Source organism: Canis lupus, chromosome 18, assembly GCF_011100685.1.
Source record: "Canis lupus familiaris isolate Mischka breed German Shepherd chromosome 18, alternate assembly UU_Cfam_GSD_1.0, whole genome shotgun sequence".
Classification (NCBI taxonomy): Eukaryota; Metazoa; Chordata; class Mammalia; order Carnivora; family Canidae; genus Canis; species Canis lupus.
Window position 1 is genome coordinate 12,655,609 of NC_049239.1, and position 21,531 is coordinate 12,677,139.

Here is a 21,531-nt window from a genome sequence, read left to right on the forward strand (position 1 = left end):
GGAGGGTCTATTATAATAGTAAAAACGAAAATATGGTAGATATTTGGAAATTGCATAAAACTTCCAAAAGAATTTTTAAAATCTTAGGATGTTATAAAATAAGATTGGGGCTCTGTCATTTATAAACCAATAGCTGTAGGACTCACAGAATCAAAATATTTCTAATTCTTAACAACTGCTTAGGGGAGTAGTAAGCAGGCCTGGAGAATAATCCATGACTTAGTTTGACCTCATGCTTCTATCCCTGTTATACATTCACCTTCAGATCACGTGAGATGCAGATTATCAATTAATTAATCCCACTTGCATTTCTAAGGACAAATATCGTGATCTTCCTGAGGGCCTAGACCATTTTTTTTTTTTGTCTTTATCTTCCCAACACACAACTCAGTGCGTGGTCTGTAGTTTGGTGCTTAGTTAAATGTTTGCATCCAATGGATTTTTATTTTACCCACGTGAAAATCTGCTAAAGTCCCTAGATCAAATTTCTTATATTTAATAGGGAAGTGTGTATAAAAGGTCATGGGCACAAATAATGTGTATAAGCTCTTTCTCTGCATTTTTAACTCTAGCTGATAAAAAAAACCCCTCAGTATCATTAATATCCTAGTAATCCTTTAAAAAAATTTTTTTTAAGATTTTATTTATTTCAGAGAGAGAGCGCATGCACAAGCATGGGTGAGGGGAGGAAGAGAGGAAGAAGTAGGTTTCCCTGCTGAGCAGGAAGCCTGATGTAAGGCTTGATCCCAGGACCTTGGGATCAGGACCTGAGCTAAAGGCAGATGCTTAACTGACTGAGCCACCCAGGCATCCCTGTAGTAATCCTTTTGATTGATATACTCCTTCATGTAACATTTTCCAAGAGTGTCTCACCCAGAAACTTTGAAGAACATAATGAGGTCCCTTCAGTAAAGTCACTTATGCCAGCATGCTCATTGCCTCAGTGAAGTCAAAGTTCATGGTGTGCCGTGTATTAGCATGGTGCCACTTATGTGACAGTGTTAGCTTACAGACTTAAATATGGGGTTTTGAGCATTATTTATAAAAGTGCGATGCTAGTTACAATGTCTTTATATTTCTCTTGATCTTTATACAAAGAATCTGTTACCAACTTGCATGGAAATTCGCCCTCAAAAGCAGTTAGGTGAGCTTCTTTTTTACACTATCAATTATTTATCTTATCAGGCCTACCCCAATTATTTACTGGATAAAAGAAGATGGAACACTGCCCATCAACCGGACATTTTATAGGAACTTCAAGAAAACTCTGCAGATCATTCAGGTTTCAGAAGCAGACTCTGGAAATTACCAGTGTATAGCTAAAAACGCCTTGGGAGCTATCCATCATACCATTACTGTCACAGTTAAAGGTATACAGCTGTTTCAAATATATGGCTCTTGCCTTCATGAGAAGTCGTGAATCTTCAATTAAATATGCCTTTGATTATATTCTTCAAAAATAAGTGTAAATTTATATCAACATTCTTGATGCTTGATCCCTTCTCATTACTATTTAGAGTGCATCTAAATCAGGTTAAAATTCAATTCCTCAAATCTTTCTCATAGAAGAATTCCAATTAATAGCTGTAGAAAGAATGAGGGAAATCGAAAATCACTATTAAAATCCTGCAGTTATACCTGCTGCAGGCGAAAGCCAGTGATGAAAGATGGATGAAACTTTAAGGAAAAACAGGGTATCCCCTTAGCCTCAAAATATTTCTTCTCACACACACACTCCAAAAATTAATTATGGAAGCAGGTTTAACATAAGGCCCACAAATTCTTTACCATTCCTCTGGGAGGGAGATGGTGCTGAATTTCCCTACCCTTGAGTATGGCCAGGACTTAGTGACTCATTTCTAATGAACAGATTATGGAAAGCAGGTAAATAGCAACTTTGCAGAGGAGAAACCTGACAGATGTTACCCTAACCAAGTGTTCAAGGTTAGCGTAAGCAGTAATAAGTCATGTTGGTATCATGTACTCCCTGAAATGATGCAGTAAGAAAGATCCATCACTCAAAACCTCAGTGTAATCATGAGATAAAATCAGACAAACCCAAGTTGAAAGATGTTCTACAGAATGACCAATGGGCACTCTTTAAAAGCGTCAAGGTCATGAAAGGCAAGGAAAGATCACGAAATTGCCCAATTAGAAGAAATCAGAAAGGAGATGGGATAAGTAAACAGGAGGTGGTATCCAGGACAGGGTCCTGGGACAGAAAGAAGGCATTGGATAAAGAGCTGGGGAAATCCTATTAGGATGTAGCTTAGCAAATGGTATTGAACCATTTCTAATAATTTCTTGTTTTGATAACTGTACCATCGCTATATAAGGTGACATTAGAGACAGAAGGACTCATGGGAATTCTCTATACTAATTTTGCAACTTCTCAAACATGCAAACTTTTTTAACTTGTTTCCTAGTTTTATAATTATGTGTATCCTGCAGGGCTCAGAATTTAAATTTGTGTTTCTTAGCCCTATCTGTTCCTATAAATTGCTCTACAACCTTAGTGAAATCTGTTACCTTTTAAACATCTGATTAATTTAATGCAAAACAAGATGGTATTTGTATCAAAGGGGCCTAGAAATAATACATAGTGGTATTAATATTATTATTTAAACATTCTTTTAAAAATCTGAAATGTTCTTTGAGGCATCACTTATAAATGTATTCACTCCTAAAAAATGAAGCCAACAGATGTTTTGCAAAATACTTACCTTTATTATTAAAATAGTTCAATATCTTGAATTTTCTAAAACACTTGTATGATTCAAATGTTTGTGGTTTTTTTCCTTTCTTTAATAAAGCGGCTCCATACTGGATCATGGCACCTCAAAATCTTGTGCTGTCCCCAGGAGAAGATGGGACATTGATCTGCAGAGCTAATGGCAATCCCAAACCCAGAATTAGCTGGTTATCGAATGGAGTCCCAATAGAAAGTAAGTTTCCTTGATGGGGCTCCGTCTATATTTTCAGAGCATAGCTACATTTTAGCAGGGGACAAATGGGTATGAAATAACTGGTAATGAGTGAGGAAGCCGTGTGTAAGTTAGAAATAGGCACCAGATTGCCTTTGGATGTTTATTTTATTACCTCTAGGTATTCCTTAGGACTGAATAGTTGGTGTTCTGAACATGATGGTATGTGTTATTTGGATTTGGCCATGTTTCCCGTTTTTTACATGGGTTCCAGAAAGGATGACAGGGTCAGAAATAAACATTACTGGAGAGTTCAGATTATCTTCTCTGTTCAAAACATCAACAAGTGTGTTGTGGAAACCTCACAGGAGTTGGAGGAGACGCGTGTTGGGGAGGCTAAGGGTAGAGCTCGTGGCTGTTGTAATTTAAAGAGGTTTCATCCCTTTCTCTTTTTTTTTTTTTTTAAAGATTTTATTTATTTATTTGACAGAGAGAGAGCACAGGCAGGGGGAGGAGCAGAGGGAGAGGGAGAAGCAGGCTCTCCTCTGAGCAGGGAGCCTGACGTGGGTCAGGCTCTCCTCTGAGCCCAGGACCCTGGGATCATGACCTGAGTGAAGGCAGATGCTTCAGCGACAGAGCCACTCAGGCTCCCCAAGAGGTTCCAACCCTAAGCACAGCAGAGCGATTCCCAAGTTCTCAGGTCTTCAGGGGTCACCGCCCCATTTAATGCCCAGAGAAGAACGCATCCTCTGATGATGCTGGTATGCAGGACCCTCAGTCCTTGATTAGTTATCCCTCCCCAGGTATGCTGAGATCACCTTGAGCCACCTCTTCCGCCACCATCCCCAGACCACTGTCCCTCTCAGCCAGTTTCTCTAGCCTGCCCCACACTGCCCAGAACAGTCCCCCAAAGTGTGGCCACAGGCCTGTCCGTTTATCTTCTAAATCACAGCAAAGACCAGTTTTACAAAACCTAGCTAAAGGCTTGAGGGTAGTAGTAGAACGTTTGAGGATTAGGACAAAACAAAACAAGACAAAACATATAGCCCGTCCCTGCTTCCAGACCAGATGCCAAAGGGACAGCACCCCGCTAGCTCTGCTTTTGTCTTGGCCTCACCCACCGCCAGCTGCTGTTGGCAGGAGCATCTCTGCACATGTTCCCCTCCTTGGGATTTATACCTTCTCTTAGAGAGAAAGAGAGAGAAAATCAGCTTTTGTTTAAAACCCAGACTCAGGACCACCTCTAGCCAATAACCTAATAATTGGCCGAGATAGTGTCAACTCACAATAAAGACAACCGTCAGGCTTCTGAAGTAGAGCGGCTTCACTCCTTGTGGCCTCCAAGCCAGAATCAAAAAGGGGCTCTAATTTTCCATAACCGAAAGGTCCGTTAGGCTGACTTTGCTGAAATAGTCTTCACCTTAGGACGGGATCGGAGAACTGCTGGCAGGATTTAAGTGCCTCGGTCCATGGGTCTCACCCCCCACCCCCACCCCCGGGGTCTAGACCAAGTTAGGGCTCCCAGCTCTGTGATTTTTATCAGGAATTTGTTTGTGTTGTGCTACACAATAGTTGTCAGATACTCTAGAACAGGCAGTCTGTGTTTACTGTAACAGGAAATATGTTTCTGGGAGAATACAGATCCTAAAGAGGCCCACAATTGGGGCTTGGGTACTTCCACTCCCAGTTTTGACCATGATGGGGACCAGGAAGAAGCACAGAGAGGACTTTGTGGTTGTGCATTGGGAAGCTGTTGCTGTGAGAGGAAACTGAGAAAAGAGGAGTATGGCCCAGACCGTAAAGAAGTTTTATGGTGCAATATCTGATTTTCCCAGGAACGCATACAGGATGGCAGTAAAGGGCAGAGCATGCTCAGCACTGCAGCAGCACGTTTCACAGCTTGGAGGTTCTGTGCCCTTGATTGATTGATTGATTGATTGATTGATTTATGAGAGACACAGAGAGAGAGAGAGGGAGAAGCAGGCTCCATGCAGGGAGCCTGACGTGGGACTCGACCCAGGGTCTCCAGGATCACGCCCTGGGCTGAAGGTGGCGCTAAACGGCTGAGCTACCCAGGCCGCCCAGTTCTGTGCCCTTTAGAGAAGGTTAATGCACACCTGAGATCTGGCCTCAGGGGGAGAGATGGTGGGAGGGGCTGCCCATCTCGCCCCCCCATCTCCCAGCCCCCACCTCTACCCCTCTACGCCGACTCTGCTCCAGAATGCAGTCAGAAACAGGGGAAATTGAGATAGAGGGTCTGCGACACAAGAACATGCACAGGTTAGATAATGAAGCTGATCTTCCATCGTGACCCACTAGGCTCATGGTCCATCCAAACCCGGCATGGGCAGTGCCTGTCAGGGAGCCTTGTCGCTCTGGTAGTATTAAGGGCCTTGACATGGAGTCATAAACACTCCCCTTTAAATGAAATATCTGCAGGGAGGATCGACTGAGAAGGGCCTGCCTGCAGAGAGGGGAGGTGCAGGCCAGCGGTCCTGGATACAAGTTAGGGCCTCTCTCCTCTATTCCCAAATCATCTGATTAGGTCCCGAGCAGAAAGCATGATGATACTCTCCCAAACCAGGTTCCAAATTAGTTCGTTTCTTCCAGCCCTAAAAGTATGCATCAAGGGTCCCCTGGAGGGACAGCAAGAAGCTGAGCAAAGGGGGGCTCAGAATGCTAGAGTGCCCACGCACCCCGGGGCCCTGGACCTCTGGCATGCCCCTGAGCAAGGAGAGGAACGCCACGCAGCACGGCAGCAAAGCCAGGGCCCAGGCCTGCCAGCCTGCCACGTGGTGTCGGGAGCAGGCGCCGCACGTTTATGCCGAGGTGACATGAAATGTCATGAATGGTGGCTTCCTCCACATCTGGTGGCCGGGCTGAAAGGTCATGGGTCACTGCGTGAGATCTCATTACTAACAGATGATGAACTTGAGGCACCTGGTGAGGACCCTCGTAGCTCTCTGCGCGGTGATACCGCAGGGCCACCCCGCCCCGCACCCCCGTGACTCTCAGCAGCTGATCCACCTACAGACTCTGCTGAGCCTTGACTAGCTAAGTTCAGAGGGAACCCTACCTGCCTCCACCTCGTTGACCTCCCCTGATCCAACAGAAGAAGTAAATGAGGAAGACATCTGTCAAAAAGTTGCTAGAAGTTAGAAGAGTTTTGTGCCTCTCCTCCTTTCCATCCTGTTTGATAATTAGCCTGTGAATCTGGAGACCCCTAAACAGAATTATGGTTGAGTTTTGGGGGGCACTCTAGACACGGGGGATGGGCTCGTTTCTCATCTGCAGCTTGCCGAGCTGTGCACCCCGCAGATGCGTCCAGCAGCGATGGAGCAGTGGGGACAGCGGAGAAGCAAGGGTGGCCAGGGGACGGCAAGGAGAGGGAGGGATTAAGCCAGCACTTTGGTAACAGAGTCCAGCATGACTCATTTGTGACAGCATCTCAGACCTGGAATCAACTGTCCTACAAAACTGGAAGAGTTAGCTCAAGTGTCTGGGGTCCAACCGCAAATTCTTCCAAAGCTCTGTTCCGCGGTGCCCCCCACCCCCGCCCCAAGACGTAGCCAGGTGACTAAATTTTCCTTGAAGCAAAACACAGTGATTAAATATGGAACTTGCCTAAAATTACCAAAAACATTTTTAAAATAACCTCTGGGAGTCGGGAAAAAGAACACAGCTGCAGAGACCTTTGACTTTACTCTGAGACCCGCAGTGTCTGGGAGGGTGTGGAAGTAGAACCCAGGACCAGGAAGAAAATGTGCAAGGCCAAGGCCATGGACACCGAATCCTGTCCCTATGCTAAGAGGTGACAGAGAGCCTAAAATTCTTAGATCTTTAATTAAGGTCCCCTATTGGAGTGTTGGTAGATGTCAGATTCTTCTACCTGGAGCTGGTGTAAGATCGCACCATGGTTAGGTTGAAAGATACCTTTTTCCCTAAGGGATGAGGAGGGAAGGAACAAAGGAGCCGAGGATAGACAGATCTCCTGCTGCCACAATTACATATTTGGCTGACATCAGAGAGAGAGCTTGAAAGCCAGGAACATGTGATAAGCAGCCAGGAGGTTGGAGGCATTGTCTGGGATATCCCCAAGACTCACCAGGGCCTCTCCCCTCTGCCCTTTCTCCAAAGTAAAGAGCTCCATTGGCATCCCTTTATGGGGGATGGAATAAGTGGTGAAGGAAAATTCGTCTCTGCACCCAGAGATGTGTTCTACATCGTGGCCAAATGTTCAGATTTCTATTTTTTTTTTTTTTTTAGATTTTATTTATTTATTCATGAGAGACACAGAAAGAGAGAGAGGCAGAGACACAGGCAGAGGGAGATGCAGGCTCTATGCAGGGAGCCTGATGTGGGACTCAATCCTGGGACCCCAGGATCACGCCCTGAGCCGAAGGCAGGCGCTCCACCACTGAGCCACCCAGGCGTCCATCAGATTTCAAGGAGGTGTTTATAAAGTAGCCTGCCTTCGGAAAATCAGAGCATTCATCTCATGTTAAACCGCTGGGTGCTGCAGTCTCTACCTTTCCTTTACAGCACACACACTTCCCAGTTAACCCATTGCACAAAGTTCTTTCTGGAATAAAAGTATTATACCATAGATATAAACATGTTTTTTAAATTGATAGCCCTCTAGACATACAAGGTGGCACTAATTATTCTTATTATCTGAATGTTGGAAGCATTTCTCAGTTTGGCCAGCTGTGTCCGGACAGTTAGAATAGAAGAATGTATTGTTAGAAGGCTATCACCCCAGTTCTGAACCTTACCTTTGGAGCTTTAAATCGTTGGTGAGGACTCCATGCTCAGATTTCTTTCCCCGTTGTTCATTTATAGCAAACAGAGTTGCTTATTCCCAGCGGCAATCATTATTCCTTTGAATAACTGGGGTTTGGTGGCTGGACAGTTTACTCCTACCAGCACACAGAATCCAAGCGCTTCCAATAGCTCTATACCAGTGAATTTTTTTTTCTTTGTCCGATCCCAACTGAGCCTCCATATGTCACTGTGACAGTTCCTGGGTTTGTTTGTTTCTTTAGTTAAAGCGCGTAAGGAAAATGTAGCCCAGGCCCCCATGGAGAGAAATTAGCTTATTCACCACACTTACCTGAAGGGTTTATTTTATTCCTAAACACCCTGCCAAAAGATAAATATTTGAAGACTGCTCCATTAAGCAGCAATAAGACAGATTCAATCCAATGCCTTTCAGGTAAAGAATAACATCAAAAGGAATTGGTAGCAAGAAAAAAAATGCAAGGGTGGGATATTTAAAAGCTTCTTAAAATGGTTTGTATTGTGATTCATGAGTCTCCACTGAGGGAAGATTGTTCTACTGGCTTCATTAGTGGAGCTGGTCATCCAAGTGGTGGATTTTTATTTTAGTTCAAAAATAAAGAATGCATAACATAAAATTTACCATCTCGCTCATTTTTAAGTGTACAGTTCAGCAGGGTTACATATATTCATATCAATGTTGAATAGATCTCTGGAACTTTCTCATCTTACAAACCTGGAGCTCTATACCCATTAGACCTCATGTGGTGGTATAACTCTTAAGAGCTCCTGTATACTCAAGGAACATGAGGAGCCTGTCCTCACACAGCTACAGAGATTCAGCCCGGCGTCCTCCCAGAGCACTGCACTCCCCGCCTCCACCGCCTGGCATGTCTGCAGAGGTACCATCAGAATGCTGGGTGCCAAGAGTCCCCCAAAGTGGCCCAACACCGACCTGGGTTCAAAGCTACTGATAATAATTTGACAGAGAAGGAGATGCTAGAAACCCTGCTCTGTTCCATCAGCCTTGCTTGGATGGGCATCACTGAGAGTGAGTGAGTCAGAAAGGCCCCAGGGATACTAGACTTGGGGTCTGGGACAAGGAACGTGGGTGGCCCCGGGGTACACTGCAGTCTCAGGGTAATTGGCGGTTGGTCACACCTATCCTCTGCTTCGCAGGCCAGTATAGCATTTCTGTCCTCTGCTGTCATGTATTTTTTAAAATATTTTATTTATTTATTCATGAGAGATACAGAGAGAAAGGCAGAGACATAGGCAGAGGGAGATGCAGGAACCCGATGCAGGACTCGATCCCAGGACCCCGGGGTCACACCCTGAGCCATCCAGGTGCACCCCCCTTCCCCACTCCCCCCACCTGCTGTCATGAATTGAAGAAATCTGTATCCTATTAAAGGAATCAGAACTTGTATTTATCTTCCAGTTAGAAGAACGTTGTCTTAAAGCATTTTGTAATGTTTAGAGTCGTAAACAAACAGCAGATAGGAGCTAAGAAGCCAACTCAAAGGATCCTATCACTGGACGAACTGACTGGAGTATCTAAGGTGATGTTATAAGGCAGCTATTATTGATTGCGATCGGAGTGTCGAGCCACCACACACAGAACTCTCGGTCGGCAGATGTAGGTGGTTTTAAGCCACTAATTCTGTAACTTGTTACAAGCAGCCGCAGGAAAGGAATACAGCGCGGGTGAGCGGCAGCTCTGGATCCGTGCACCGAAACAAGGCTGAATGACTAGAGTTTGGTGTACTCGTATGAAAGTGAGCTAATACACTGCAGATGAACCAAATATTTGAGATTTGCAGGGGATCAAGGCATCTACATGCCGTGATAAATTCGCCTTCGATGTACAATCCTTTTCCTGTCATCAAAGACAAAAGTACCACATTTGGAATGGAAGCAAAGCCTTCTTAAGTGGGTCAAGTTGCAAGAGGAGATTTGGGAGAAAGGGTGCTGTTAAGCAGTGTTGATTTTGATCGGCGTGCTGAGGCAGATACCTCAGCCCTTCAAGTGCTCTTAAAGCACCGTAGGGTTACAGCCTGGGGTGTAGCACTCACAGATGGGAATGTATCTCCAGGAGCACAGCGCTTCCATGCACTGGTAGGCATGACCTGGACTGTTCTCGAATAGTATGTTACTCCCCCTGTTCCATTCCATTCCACTTCGGTGAGGAACAGTCCTGGCCCTGCCCTTTTTTTTTTTTTTTAAATAAATACTTGAGAGATTTCGCTGAAAAATACATAATTTCACATGATTTGTTTCTGTCTCCGCCTCAGGAATTTCTGACATGGGAAAATAAATGTTTTCACATTCAATGATGGGCCCCATATATTTCTTTATGTTATTGATTTATCTATTTCATTCAACAAGAGGCTTGTTAACGGCACAGGTTTGGTTGCACTAGAGGGTTTCTAGATTTTTGGCGTTTGCTGTCTCCTCTCGATAGTGAACTTTCCTCCTTGTGAAGAACCAGTTTCTTTGTGAGCAAGGCAAGTGCTTTCCCAAATCTGTATTCCTGTTTCACCTAACCTGTGCTTTTACCCCACCACCCCGGATCTCACAAAATAACATTCATTTTTACAGAAGCAATCCACGTAGGACTGAATGAGCATCGAGCATAAGGTGCTGATAAGTGATAACTGAAGTCAGAGGAGGGAAAACTATGCTTTCTGCCTGGGTTCTCAGTTTCCTTCTAACTGCCTGCACCTCAATTAGCATGTACTTTCGTTCTACTTACTACAGTGTAGACCTCACACTTTACCTCTTTTAAGCAAAGAGAAATAAATATATGTTTTGTATTTTTACACCCAAACAGTTGCTCCTGATGACCCCAGCAGAAAAATAGATGGCGATACCATTATTTTTTCAAATGTTCAAGAAAGATCAAGTGCAGTATATCAGTGCAATGCCTCTAACGAATATGGATATTTACTGGCAAACGCATTTGTAAACGTGCTAGGTAAGCTCTCCCCTTATTAAATAAAGATGTGGCAAGTTCAATTAATGACCGCCATTCTCAGCAAAAATACAGCGAGCATCTGCTATGTGCGATGCACAGAGGACTTGGAGCTGCGTGCATATATGAAGATGGGTGAGATACAAACCTCGCCCTAAAGGGTATGGTACTCTGGCCGTCGTGTTCTTGCATAATGTAGTTTTTATGGTGGCAAATTGTTCGTTGTAGAAGTAATCAGAGTCAGACTCCACCCACAGATGGTTAAGGGTAAGTGTCAAACCCTCAAAGGGAAAGAGCATTAATCTGCTATTAGGAACTGGATGTTACTGCCATTCCATCCCTAGAAACCTCGAAGGTCAACAACAATTCCAGGACTTTGATTATTAAAAAAGAAATCATCAGTCATGATATATGGCCTTTATCCTCATCACAGATGTAGAGTTATTTATTCTTAATAATTTGCTTAGAAAACTGTGGTACTCTCAACATCTTCCTGAAATTGTTGGTGTTTTGGTTTTTGAATATAGTTGACACACGATGTTACACTAGTTTCAGGTGTACAAATTAGTGATCTGACAAGTGTGTACATTATGCCGTGCTCACAAGTGAAGCTGCCATCTGTCCTAGTGTAATGGGGATACAGCACAATTGCAGTATCATTGACGGCATTCCTTATGCTCTGCTTTCTACTCCCAGGACTTAGCCATTCCATAACTGGAGGCCTGTCTTTCCCGCTCCCTTTCAGCCATTTTGCTCAACTCCTTATCCTCCTCACCTCTGGCAGCCATCATTATTTATAGCCCTGATCCTGCTTTTGGCTTGTTTATTTGTTTGTTTGTTTGTTTATTTATTTATTTATTTAGATTCCACTTAAACTCCTAACTCTGGGAAACGAACTAGAGGTGGTGGAAGGGGAGGAGGGCGAGGGGTAGGGGTGAATGGGTGACGAGCACTGAGGGGGGCACTTGACGGGATGAGCACTGGGTGTTATTCTGTATGTTGGTAAATTGAACACCAATAAAAAATAAATTTATTATTAAAAAAATAGATTCCACTTAAGGGCTAGGAATGGGATCATATGGTTTTTGTCTTTCTCAGTCTAATCTGACTTATCATAACACTATCTAGGTTCATCCATGTTGTCTGAAATGGCACAGTCTCATCCTTTTTATGGCTGTGTAATATCCCATGCACACACTCGTGCACATCCACACACACATCATATTTTCCTTATTCATTTGTCTATTGACGACCTCTTAGGTTGCTTCCATCTCTTGGCTATTGTAAACAATGCTGCAGCAAACACAGGAGTGTATGTATCTCTTTGAGTTAGTGTTTTTGCTTTCCTTGGGTCAATTCCCAATAGTGGAGTTATGGGATCATACAATATTTCTATTTTTAATGTTTTGAGTCACCTCCAGATGGTTTTCCACAGTGGCTGCACTAGTTTACATTCCCACCAACAGTGCACAAGGGTTCCTTTTTCTCTACATCCCTGCCAACACCTATTGTTTCTTATCTTCCTGATTTTAGCCATTCCAACAGGCATGAAGTAATATCTCATTGTGGTCTTGATTTACATTTCCCTGATGATGAGTGATATTGAGCATCTTTTCATGTGTCTGTTGGCCGTCTGTACGTCTTCTTTGGAAAAATCTTTATTCAGGTCCTCTGCATGAGATGGGTGATTTATGTGAACATTCTGTGCCTCATACTGGACCAAACCACCAGAACATCAGATTTATTAAAATTTTATGTGAGAACTGTTTTCGTGGTGCCAGAGAATTGCATTTCAACTCTTTAAGTGTAGTAGGCTCCCTCTCAAATGAAATTAAAGTCAGGAAGCCAACCAGTACTTGGTATTTTTTCCCTCATATTTGAAATAGAGGTCAGTAAATCACATGCAGAGCTGAGCACACTTACAGTGTTGCTGGATGTTTAGGAGGCGGTTTTGATTTCTTGTTCTGTGTTTCGGTCATCCACACTCTGCTCCTTTCTGCCAGTTTGTGTGCTTGCCACCCACTCCTACCCACCCACCCCTATCATAACCCCAGGGTTAGGATGGACCAATCACTTAACAAAGAGGTACTCGGCCATTATTTTCATGCCAGATACTGACCTAGTTTCTGGGAAGAAAACAATAAAAGCCCCATTCCCTGCCTGCAAGGGACTCACAGTATATAGTAGGACATATAGATAAATAAGTCACTAAAATACTGGGCCTGAGAAAGATGTGGGATATGAAGCAGAAGGAGAAAACTTGTTGAGGACTGATGGTGTCCTACCTGCTAGAGAATGTAAGGAGAGGGACATATTGGTTATGCTTTACTATGAACTTAAATGGCCTTCAAATACAGAAAAATACATGCTGAGCCTAAATGTTGATTTTATTTTAATATGTACTTTACCTTTCTAAACTTCTTAGCTGAGCCACCACGAATCCTTACATCTGCAAATACACTCTACCAAGTCATTGCAGACAGGCCGGCTTTGCTAGATTGTGCCTTCTTTGGGTCTCCTCTGCCTACCATCGAGTGGTGAGTAATGGCTCTATTCATTTTTAATATTTACATTTGCTAAAGCCTTCACATTTCTCTGTGTGTTGAGTTTTTATTTAGTCAGAGAGCCAACCGTATAGACTCCACCATACTATTATTACTAATTTCCTTCATAAATGTGTAGTAACCGCTTGCTCTGTGCTAAATACTCCTCCATGTGCAGTCCGTTCAGCAGCACCCTTTGTCCAGCACAGAGGTGTATGGACGTATATTTTTTTAGAAATTTAAGGTTGCCGTATATTACAATGCTGTGGGCATCAGCTGGGACTTCACAAAGAATGGTGGCTGGGACATTCCTCGATCATAAAGTATCCTTCAGGGTCTAGGAGAGGTTCTAGAAGCTCAAAACGAGAATTTTTCCCCCCACGTTCATTGTTGGTAACTCTCCCACCTGAGCTTTCCAGCTTGGATCCAGCCAAGCTCGCTCATGTCCTTTCACTCTTCACATTAAACCATCCCTGGTTGAGTGCCACTCCTGGTAGAGGTACTGGTTATCCCCTTTGCTTGCTTTCTTTAACGTGAGCTAGGGGGCGCAAGGCGAGGATAGGCAGCAGCTCAGAGTGAAAGAAAACTAGAACATTCTGTTACTGATGGTCAGCCAGTCAGTCAGGGACCAAGCAGACACTGAGCTGGGCTCCCCCAACCAGCGTGAGAACGAAGCCAGGTGTAGGATTAAGCACGGTCTCTACCTTAGCCAGAGAGAGGAGAAACACTGTGCCTGGGCAGATGGCATCCTAATCGAAGTCTCCAAGTTAATATTTAGCCTAGGTTGACTTTGAGTCGCTGGTTTTATCCGTCCCCACTTCTATCTGACAGCAAGCGGGAAGCTGTATGGACACGTAGTTTACATACATGCTTTATCATTCTTCTTCCCTGGATATTTTCCTATGCATACGAATCAAAAAACTCTTTAGAATTCAAATCAAATATCTTCTCATCAAGATGGCTTTAGGACCTATAGCCTGCAGATGGACTTACAGATATGTCCCAGGAGGAAGAAAAGGTCAAAAAAGCTCCGTCTTCATTTCTCCTGTTTTGTCACCTATGGGGAGATAGACTGGGTAATAACCAGTTATTGAGCTTCTAGAACCTCTGTAATAACCAGTGTGTATTAAATATGAATCTGATACAGAACGTTACTGTTCAAGTATTTCATATTGTCACCCTAATGCTTCAAGCACCATTTCTCATTAAATTTTCCAGTTTTAAACATCCTGCCTTACACTGACCCCACTGACTTACACGCACGTAATTCCAAATGTCTTGTGCAGATTCCAAATGTCTCCATCTATACTATGACGTAGATCATCATGTGTTGACCTCACATGTGGCATTTTATGCCTGATTTCAAATTATGATTTTTTTTATTCCCACGGTGATCATTTCTGCAATGAAGGTTCAAAGGAGCCAAAGGCAGTGCTCTTCATGAAGATATTTATGTTTTACATGAAAATGGGACTTTGGAAATTCCCGTGGCCCAAAAGGACAGTACAGGAACTTACACGTGTGTTGCAAGGAATAAATTAGGCGTGGCAAAGAATGAAGTTCACTTGGAAGTCAAAGGTAAGCCAGAGGTGATGATGTTTTTTTCCAAGTATGACGTGACTTTGAACAAATTCTTCAGCTTTGGCAATGGGTAACGATAGCTGATTTTTAGATGCCACGAGGATCATTAAACAGCCTGAGTATGCAGTGGTGCAAAGAGGGAGCACGGTGTCCTTTGAATGCAAAGTGAAACACGATCACACTTTGATCCCCACCATCACGTGGCTGAAGGACAACGGTGAGCTGCCCAATGACGGAAGGTATTTGAAGACCATTTCTTGCCTTTCTCTTCCCTGCCTCTGTGAGCTGCTGTGAACTAAAGGTTTACTGTGGAGTGACTTAGCGGGGATGTTTTCAAAGTTTCTGAGATCCGCTCTCTCCAAAAAAAAAGTGCATTTTCTCCTTGCTGCAAAATGTGCAGACCTAAAAAAAGGTATCGAGTTGTTGAAATCAGACCCTGAGAATGTCTGTCTATCTTTGTGTGTTGGTCTCCTGTGTAATTCAGGATGGGAGAAACCTTTCAGGGCGTGGATGCCTTCCATTGTTCGCTACCTTGTACAGTGAAGTCTCGACAGATGTTTTCATTACCATTCTGCAAATGAGCAGAAATGCGATCACTTTAATCAGTAGAGTGCGCGTAAATCCTTGTCGGTATTTTAAAGGACACCAGCTTTTATTTGGATGGGGTATTTTCTTTTGATTTCTCTTAAAGCCAGTAGAAAGAGAAGGGAGAAGAAAAAAACAGGTAAAGTATTTAAAAGAGCCTAAATGTGTTGTGGTCCTTGAGCTTGGAATGAAAGAAAAGTCATACCAATTTTCCATGTGAAGCCTCAATTTGAAGGAATTGATATGGAGCTGACCCACATGAATCTTAGCTGTCACGGAGGCCCCTAGTGGAAGAAATGCCGTGTGCCGGTGGAGATGCTCTGTGTGGCTTGCTTCCAAGTGTGTCTAAGCAGCGCCTGTTGCTGGACGGCTCCTTTAAAAAAAAAAAAAAAAAGTGGCTTTCTCTTCTGTACCCTGGGTTTCCATCTAATTCTATAACTCCAGCTGGCCAGGTTTTTTTTTATAAAAGATTTTATTTATTTATTTGAGAGAAAGTGAGTGAGAGAGCACAAGCAGGGGGAGGGGTAGCAGGAGAGGGAGAAGCAGGCTCTGGGCTGAGCAGGGAGCCCGATGTGGGGCTCCATCCCCGGACCCCAGGATCATGAGCTGAAAGCAGATGTTTAACCGACTGAGCCACCCAGGTGCCCCCCAGCTGGCTGGTTTTATTTGTGGAATCTGAGTTGGTAAAAATGAGAGAAGGAAATAGGAAGAAATGCCGGTTAAGGTGGCTAAAGCTTGAGCTTGGAAATTCCCTGAAAAGACAGTGAATGATTTATGCATCCTTGTTAAAATCATGCATGAATCCAATTTACATGGATTTTTGACCTACTGAGTAATTTCTCATGCCAGCCAGTAACCTCTAGAGAATTCTTGGTGGTGCTTGTTGATCGAAGTCATCTTGTCTCTTCTGATAAAGTCAATACTATTCTTTGCACTTACTTACCCCATGAGAGTTTATGCATGCGCCAAAAGTGGCACAAAATTTTCACAGTCAATAATAAATATTTTAGGGGCACCTGGTGGCTCAGTGGTTGAGCGTCTGCCTTCGGCTCAGGGTTTGATTGCGGGGTCCTGGGATAAAGTCCTGCATCAGGCTCCCCGCAGGGAGCCTGCTTCTCCCACTGCCTATGTCTCAAATAAATAGATAGATAGATAGATAGATAGATAGATAGATAGATAGATATTTAAAAAATAATAATAAGTTATTTAAAAATATACACTAGGTTAGAAATGGAGCTGGCTGAGTGGCATCCAAATGTTTCTTAGCAGCAGAAGCCACAGGAGAGCCTGCTAGTGAGGGTGATGCAGCTGCCCCCACCTCACCTCTGCATGCCCCTGGTCTTCAGGGAAGCTCCGAAAACTCCAGAGGCATGCTCAAAAGCCACTGGGCCAGGTGCCTTGACATCCATCCCTTCTAACCCAAGGTTCCAATCCATTCTAATCGTTTTTCAGCTTCAATCATGATCAAAGTGATACATATTTTTTGGATTTTAGCTCTAAAGAGCTGCAAATGTTTGCCATCTCCCTCTTGTTTTCAAATTCACAGAGTTTCTTTCATGTCAGCAAAGCAGCCATCCATCATGTGTGGTTGGATGTCCATTTCACCTGCTCTGAACCTGTTTTCTTCACAGATTCACTGTTGACAAGGACCATTTGGTGGTGGCTGATGTAAGGGACAACGACGGTGGCACCTACACATGTGTGGCCAACACAACTCTGGACAATGTTTCGGCCAGTGCTGTGCTGAGCGTCGTTGGTAAGATCTAGAACTCACACTGCACAGTGTTGCTAGGCCACCCTTGCTAGGTCGGAAGGAAAAGTGTCCATAGTATATGTCTGCTTGTTAGAGCTTTACAATTTTGTAGGTGAGTTAAATACCTACATTTGTCTTCTTTGAAAGATGCCTTTGAGGCAGTAATTTCAGTATAAATATACTGCGGTAGCAGCACTGGAATACAATGATGCTTGTGCATGTTAGTGATATTTTTATAAGGAAATCAGGAGGAATCACGTACTTTTATTTAAAATTGAAGGATCTCCCCCTCTACCCACCTGCTAAATTGTTACTGCATGTTTCTCAGTGCCATCTCCCACAGCTAAGCTTAGTTTTAGAATCTTAATCACGGTCAGTCTATGTCTTCTTGTGCTATCTTAGATCTTTCCATTACTAATTTTGATTAAAATCCTTTGTATTAATGTCCTTTCTAGCTCCTACTCCAACTCCAGCTCCTATTTACGGTAAACTAATATGAGTCTTCTTTCTCTGTTTTCTGTTGAACGAGTTCACATTTGCAAAAATAATAATAATTGCTCTTTTTTTTTTTTTGCTCTCTTTTTTCTACCACATCATTGTGATTTTTAAGGACGAGAGTTCTATCCAATGTTCTGTTCTGTTGCCCATTTACTACTATATGTCATTTCTTCATTATAGCTCTAGAATGTTTCACTGGGTCTGTTACCACTGTGCCTAAATATTTCATGTGTTATTATAAAGTCATTTAATTTAATAAAGGTCCCTCTTTGGTATAATTTCCCCATAAAATAGCCTAGTGCTTTATCAAGCGCTGTCCCCCACAGTTTGTAGAACAAAAAAGGATGATCTCAAATATCATCCCACAAATTAGGTTTTTATTTCAGTCTATTAAATGTCGTTCTGGAAGCATACACGTTTGGAGATTCCATTTTCAAGAAATTCATGTGGGAAACAATAGATGTTTAAAACATTTGACCTTGGTCTTAGAGAAAAAAAACTCATCATGTTAAAAAACATAAGTCACTAAAGAAGGATCAAAAGGAGGCATTTCCAGGTTGAGTGATTTTTCTAGGTCTGGGAAATAAATCAGAAATTATTTCCAGAACTCTCATGTTTATATGAGCCTATAAGTATGAACAATAATTTTATGGCATAAACTCACCTGGATTTTACATAGTATCATTAGTTATGCTATAGAACAACTGCCCTTGGTAGACATTTACTATTTCTTTACTGATAGGAGAGAAGTGCCCGTATTTTTATATGGCCCCTGGTTCCCCCAGAGCCACAATCACTCCCAAGAGCAAGGTCAGAAAAAAGCCCAGAGGGAAACGTTAACTCTCTGGATTTCAGAGGTACCATTAAAAGAGGCAGACATCCTTCTGGGACACTTTCGTCCCAACAGGTGTCTGTATCCTAGTGTCCTCCGAGGGTAAACACACCATGTCCCCATGTGTCCCCCTGACTATGGTACTGGGCATCTGCATTAGGTATGCATGCTGAGGGCCTTCTTATAGAGCATCAATCCTAGAATTCCCCTAAAAATGGAAATATCCTCTAGGAGTTCCAAAATCTGTAATTTCACACATTTCAGAAAGAACATTGATGTCTTCGTAAGCAGCACATTATATTTGCCTGTATTGATCATTTAGCATTTGCCATTCTCTGTTTCCCATTCATTAAAAATTAAGCTTCAATATTATTTTTTCTGTCTGTGCTCCTTCCTGTCTATGAGAAGACACATTGAGAGTGCTGGTGAACCACGTGTGCCCACCTCACTGGTTTTGGTCACAGACGATTTGGTTTCATTTGAAAAAGGAACAAGCAGAACTCATTGATGGGCTGTCATGGGTGTGCTTGTGTGTTCCCAGCAACCTCAGTGGCTCCCATTTCATTTCAGATGCATGCTCATTGACCATTAAGTGTGCTGTGTCTTTAAGATGCACCCCCTGTGAAAAGTATCACGAGTGAAGGAGAACCCCAGAAGAATGGATGGTTAACGGTGGTGTGTGTGTGTTTGGCCTACAGATGTCCCAAATCCTCCGTTTGATTTAGAATTGACGGATCAACTCGACAAAAGCGTTCAGTTGTCGTGGACTCCAGGCGATGACAACAACAGCCCTATTATAAGTATGTGGTAGCCTTGTCTTTGTCACTGATAAATTTCACGACCATTTCCGGAGCACTTTATCACATGCAGCGGAAATGCCTACAGAGATATTTGCTGGCATTCTCTGCTTCATTACTAATAGAGCAAAACCGTTGACCTATATGTAGCTCTCCTCTCTTCAGAGCCTGAGGTATTCCTGGTAACAGCCTCTGGGATGGGGTGCCACTTAGTTGAAGAGCTTAACGAAATTAGACTCTAGGGATGCTTAGAAGTTTTAAAACTGAAAAGGTACTTGAGAGAGTATCACAAACCTGGAATATATTATGACCTTCAGGCATATGCTGCAGGAAAGCTAAATTCCTTTCTGATGCATACCTTGGATTACTCTGAAGGGACATGCATGTTGATTTATTGCACCCGCTGGTAAAGCAGAGTATTTCCAATTAAATTCAACAGAAGCCTCCTCTCCATCTTGTGATATTTAGTGGTGTTCCTTTCTCAACTGAGTTTTCAGTCCTTGATCAGAACCCTCATTCATTTGTGCTGAGTCTTCCAGTTAATTCAACACAATAGCCAGATTTGGCTGGTTTGGATGCATGGAGACTCTTTGTACCTATATTAAAAGGATACCATTAGATTCCAGAGCATTTCTACTCTTTCATTTATTCAGTCATTCATTCATTTATTGAGTGCCTATTACGTACCAGGCATTGTTCTGAAATAAAACAGTCAAAAATCTCTGCTCCTATGGAGCTTATATTTTAGCTGAGGAAACAAATAAAATAAAATGAATAATAATATATTATGCTGTTGTATATAATATGTATATGTGTATAATATGTAAAATGCAATACACATTGTATTTGTGCATATATGTATAGAACACACACACACACACACACACACACACAGAACTCAGATCTCCCTCAGAAGAGAACCCACCAAAAGGAGTGTTGATGGCAGGCTCCTTCAGCTGCACTTCCCCCAAGGATCTGCTGCAGTGTGCCCATGAGGCCACGCTCTCCCTGTAGCAACTAAAGGGTGGAATATGAACTGGGCAGGTCTTGTAGGCCATAGTAAGGGTTGGAAAGTCATTTGAGGGATTTAGGTAGAGGAGTGACTAAAAGATCATTCTGGCTATTCTATTGAAAATGGTCTAGTGGTACAGTCGGTTGAGCATCGGACTCTTGGTTTCAGCTCAGATCATGATCTCAGGGTAATGAGATCAAGCCCCACATTGGGCTCCACACTCAGTGCAGAGTCTGCTTGAGATTATCTCTCCATTTCCCTCTGTCCCTCCCACTCATGTGCTAGCTCTCTCTCTCAAATATATAAGTAAATCTTTTTTTTAAAAAAGGTGAAAATGGTCTACAGAAGAACAAGAGGGGAAGCAGGGAGACCAGGTAGGACCACAAGCTCTATGAAATACTCCCAGAGAACCTCAGCAAACTCACAAGGATGCCTTGAGATATGCTTTAAGTTTTTGATTTTTAAATTTTGATGTTAAAAAATGCAGCCACATCATCTGTCTGACACCACATGAAATATGAGCTTCAGGTTTCTAGTTCCCACGTGATATATCAGTACCATATTGTGATGATGCCCTGTCCCCAAAGCCTTTGCTGTGGCAAAAAGCAAGCACCCCATGAAAATGAGTGAGTAACAGGGAATGAGGAAGGTGATATCTAATCTCTTCACAAGGCTTGAAGAGCTATACAATGCCGAGTAGGTTTTAAGTCATGAAGATGTGAATATTTATTGAGTTGTATGGACCTAACTACTTACATGGAAATGTTAGATATTTCTTTTGGCTGAAGGAAACCATGAAGAAAATAACTGAGACACTACATGTACCACGAGCTGAGGAAATCTGGGGTATTCGTGCATTGGGGAGGTCATGCAGTGATTCACATGAGAGAGAATGGTGTTTTGGAATAGAGCTGAGAGGGACGGAGGTGTGGAGAGTGGTCAGATTTTGCATGTTTTCAAGGTACAGCCAACAAAACATTGGAGAGTATGAAAGAAGTTGGGGATACAAGATGAGTTTCAAGGTTTTGAGCTGGGGAGGAAGATCGGGATCACTCTTGGCCATAACTGGTCTGCCATGCTGTGCTAGAGAAGCAGGGGGAGATGTCGAGTCAGTGAAGTTCGAGTTCAAGTGTGCAGTTCAAGGGAGAGGCAGGGGCTGCTGATATAAATGTGCAAGTCACCAGTTTATGAGACTGGAGGTCACCAGTCTGTGAAAGGCAAACTTGAGGAGGGCGCATGGGAGGCTCAGTCAG

General features: G+C 43.1%; 1 protein-coding gene across 1 annotated transcript in view; it reads left to right on the forward strand.

Moving 5' to 3' along the window:
- Nucleotides 1-21,531, forward strand: part of NRCAM (neuronal cell adhesion molecule) — a 275,473-nt gene that overhangs the window by 217,246 nt on the left and 36,696 nt on the right. Inside the window, 9 exon segments of the mRNA XM_038562686.1 lie at nucleotides 1,186-1,370; nucleotides 2,814-2,945; nucleotides 10,537-10,680; nucleotides 13,103-13,214; nucleotides 14,632-14,798; nucleotides 14,893-15,040; nucleotides 17,018-17,142; nucleotides 17,595-17,624; nucleotides 19,168-19,269. Of these exon segments, the coding sequence (XP_038418614.1) occupies nucleotides 1,186-1,370; nucleotides 2,814-2,945; nucleotides 10,537-10,680; nucleotides 13,103-13,214; nucleotides 14,632-14,798; nucleotides 14,893-15,040; nucleotides 17,018-17,142; nucleotides 17,595-17,624; nucleotides 19,168-19,269 (1,145 nt within the window).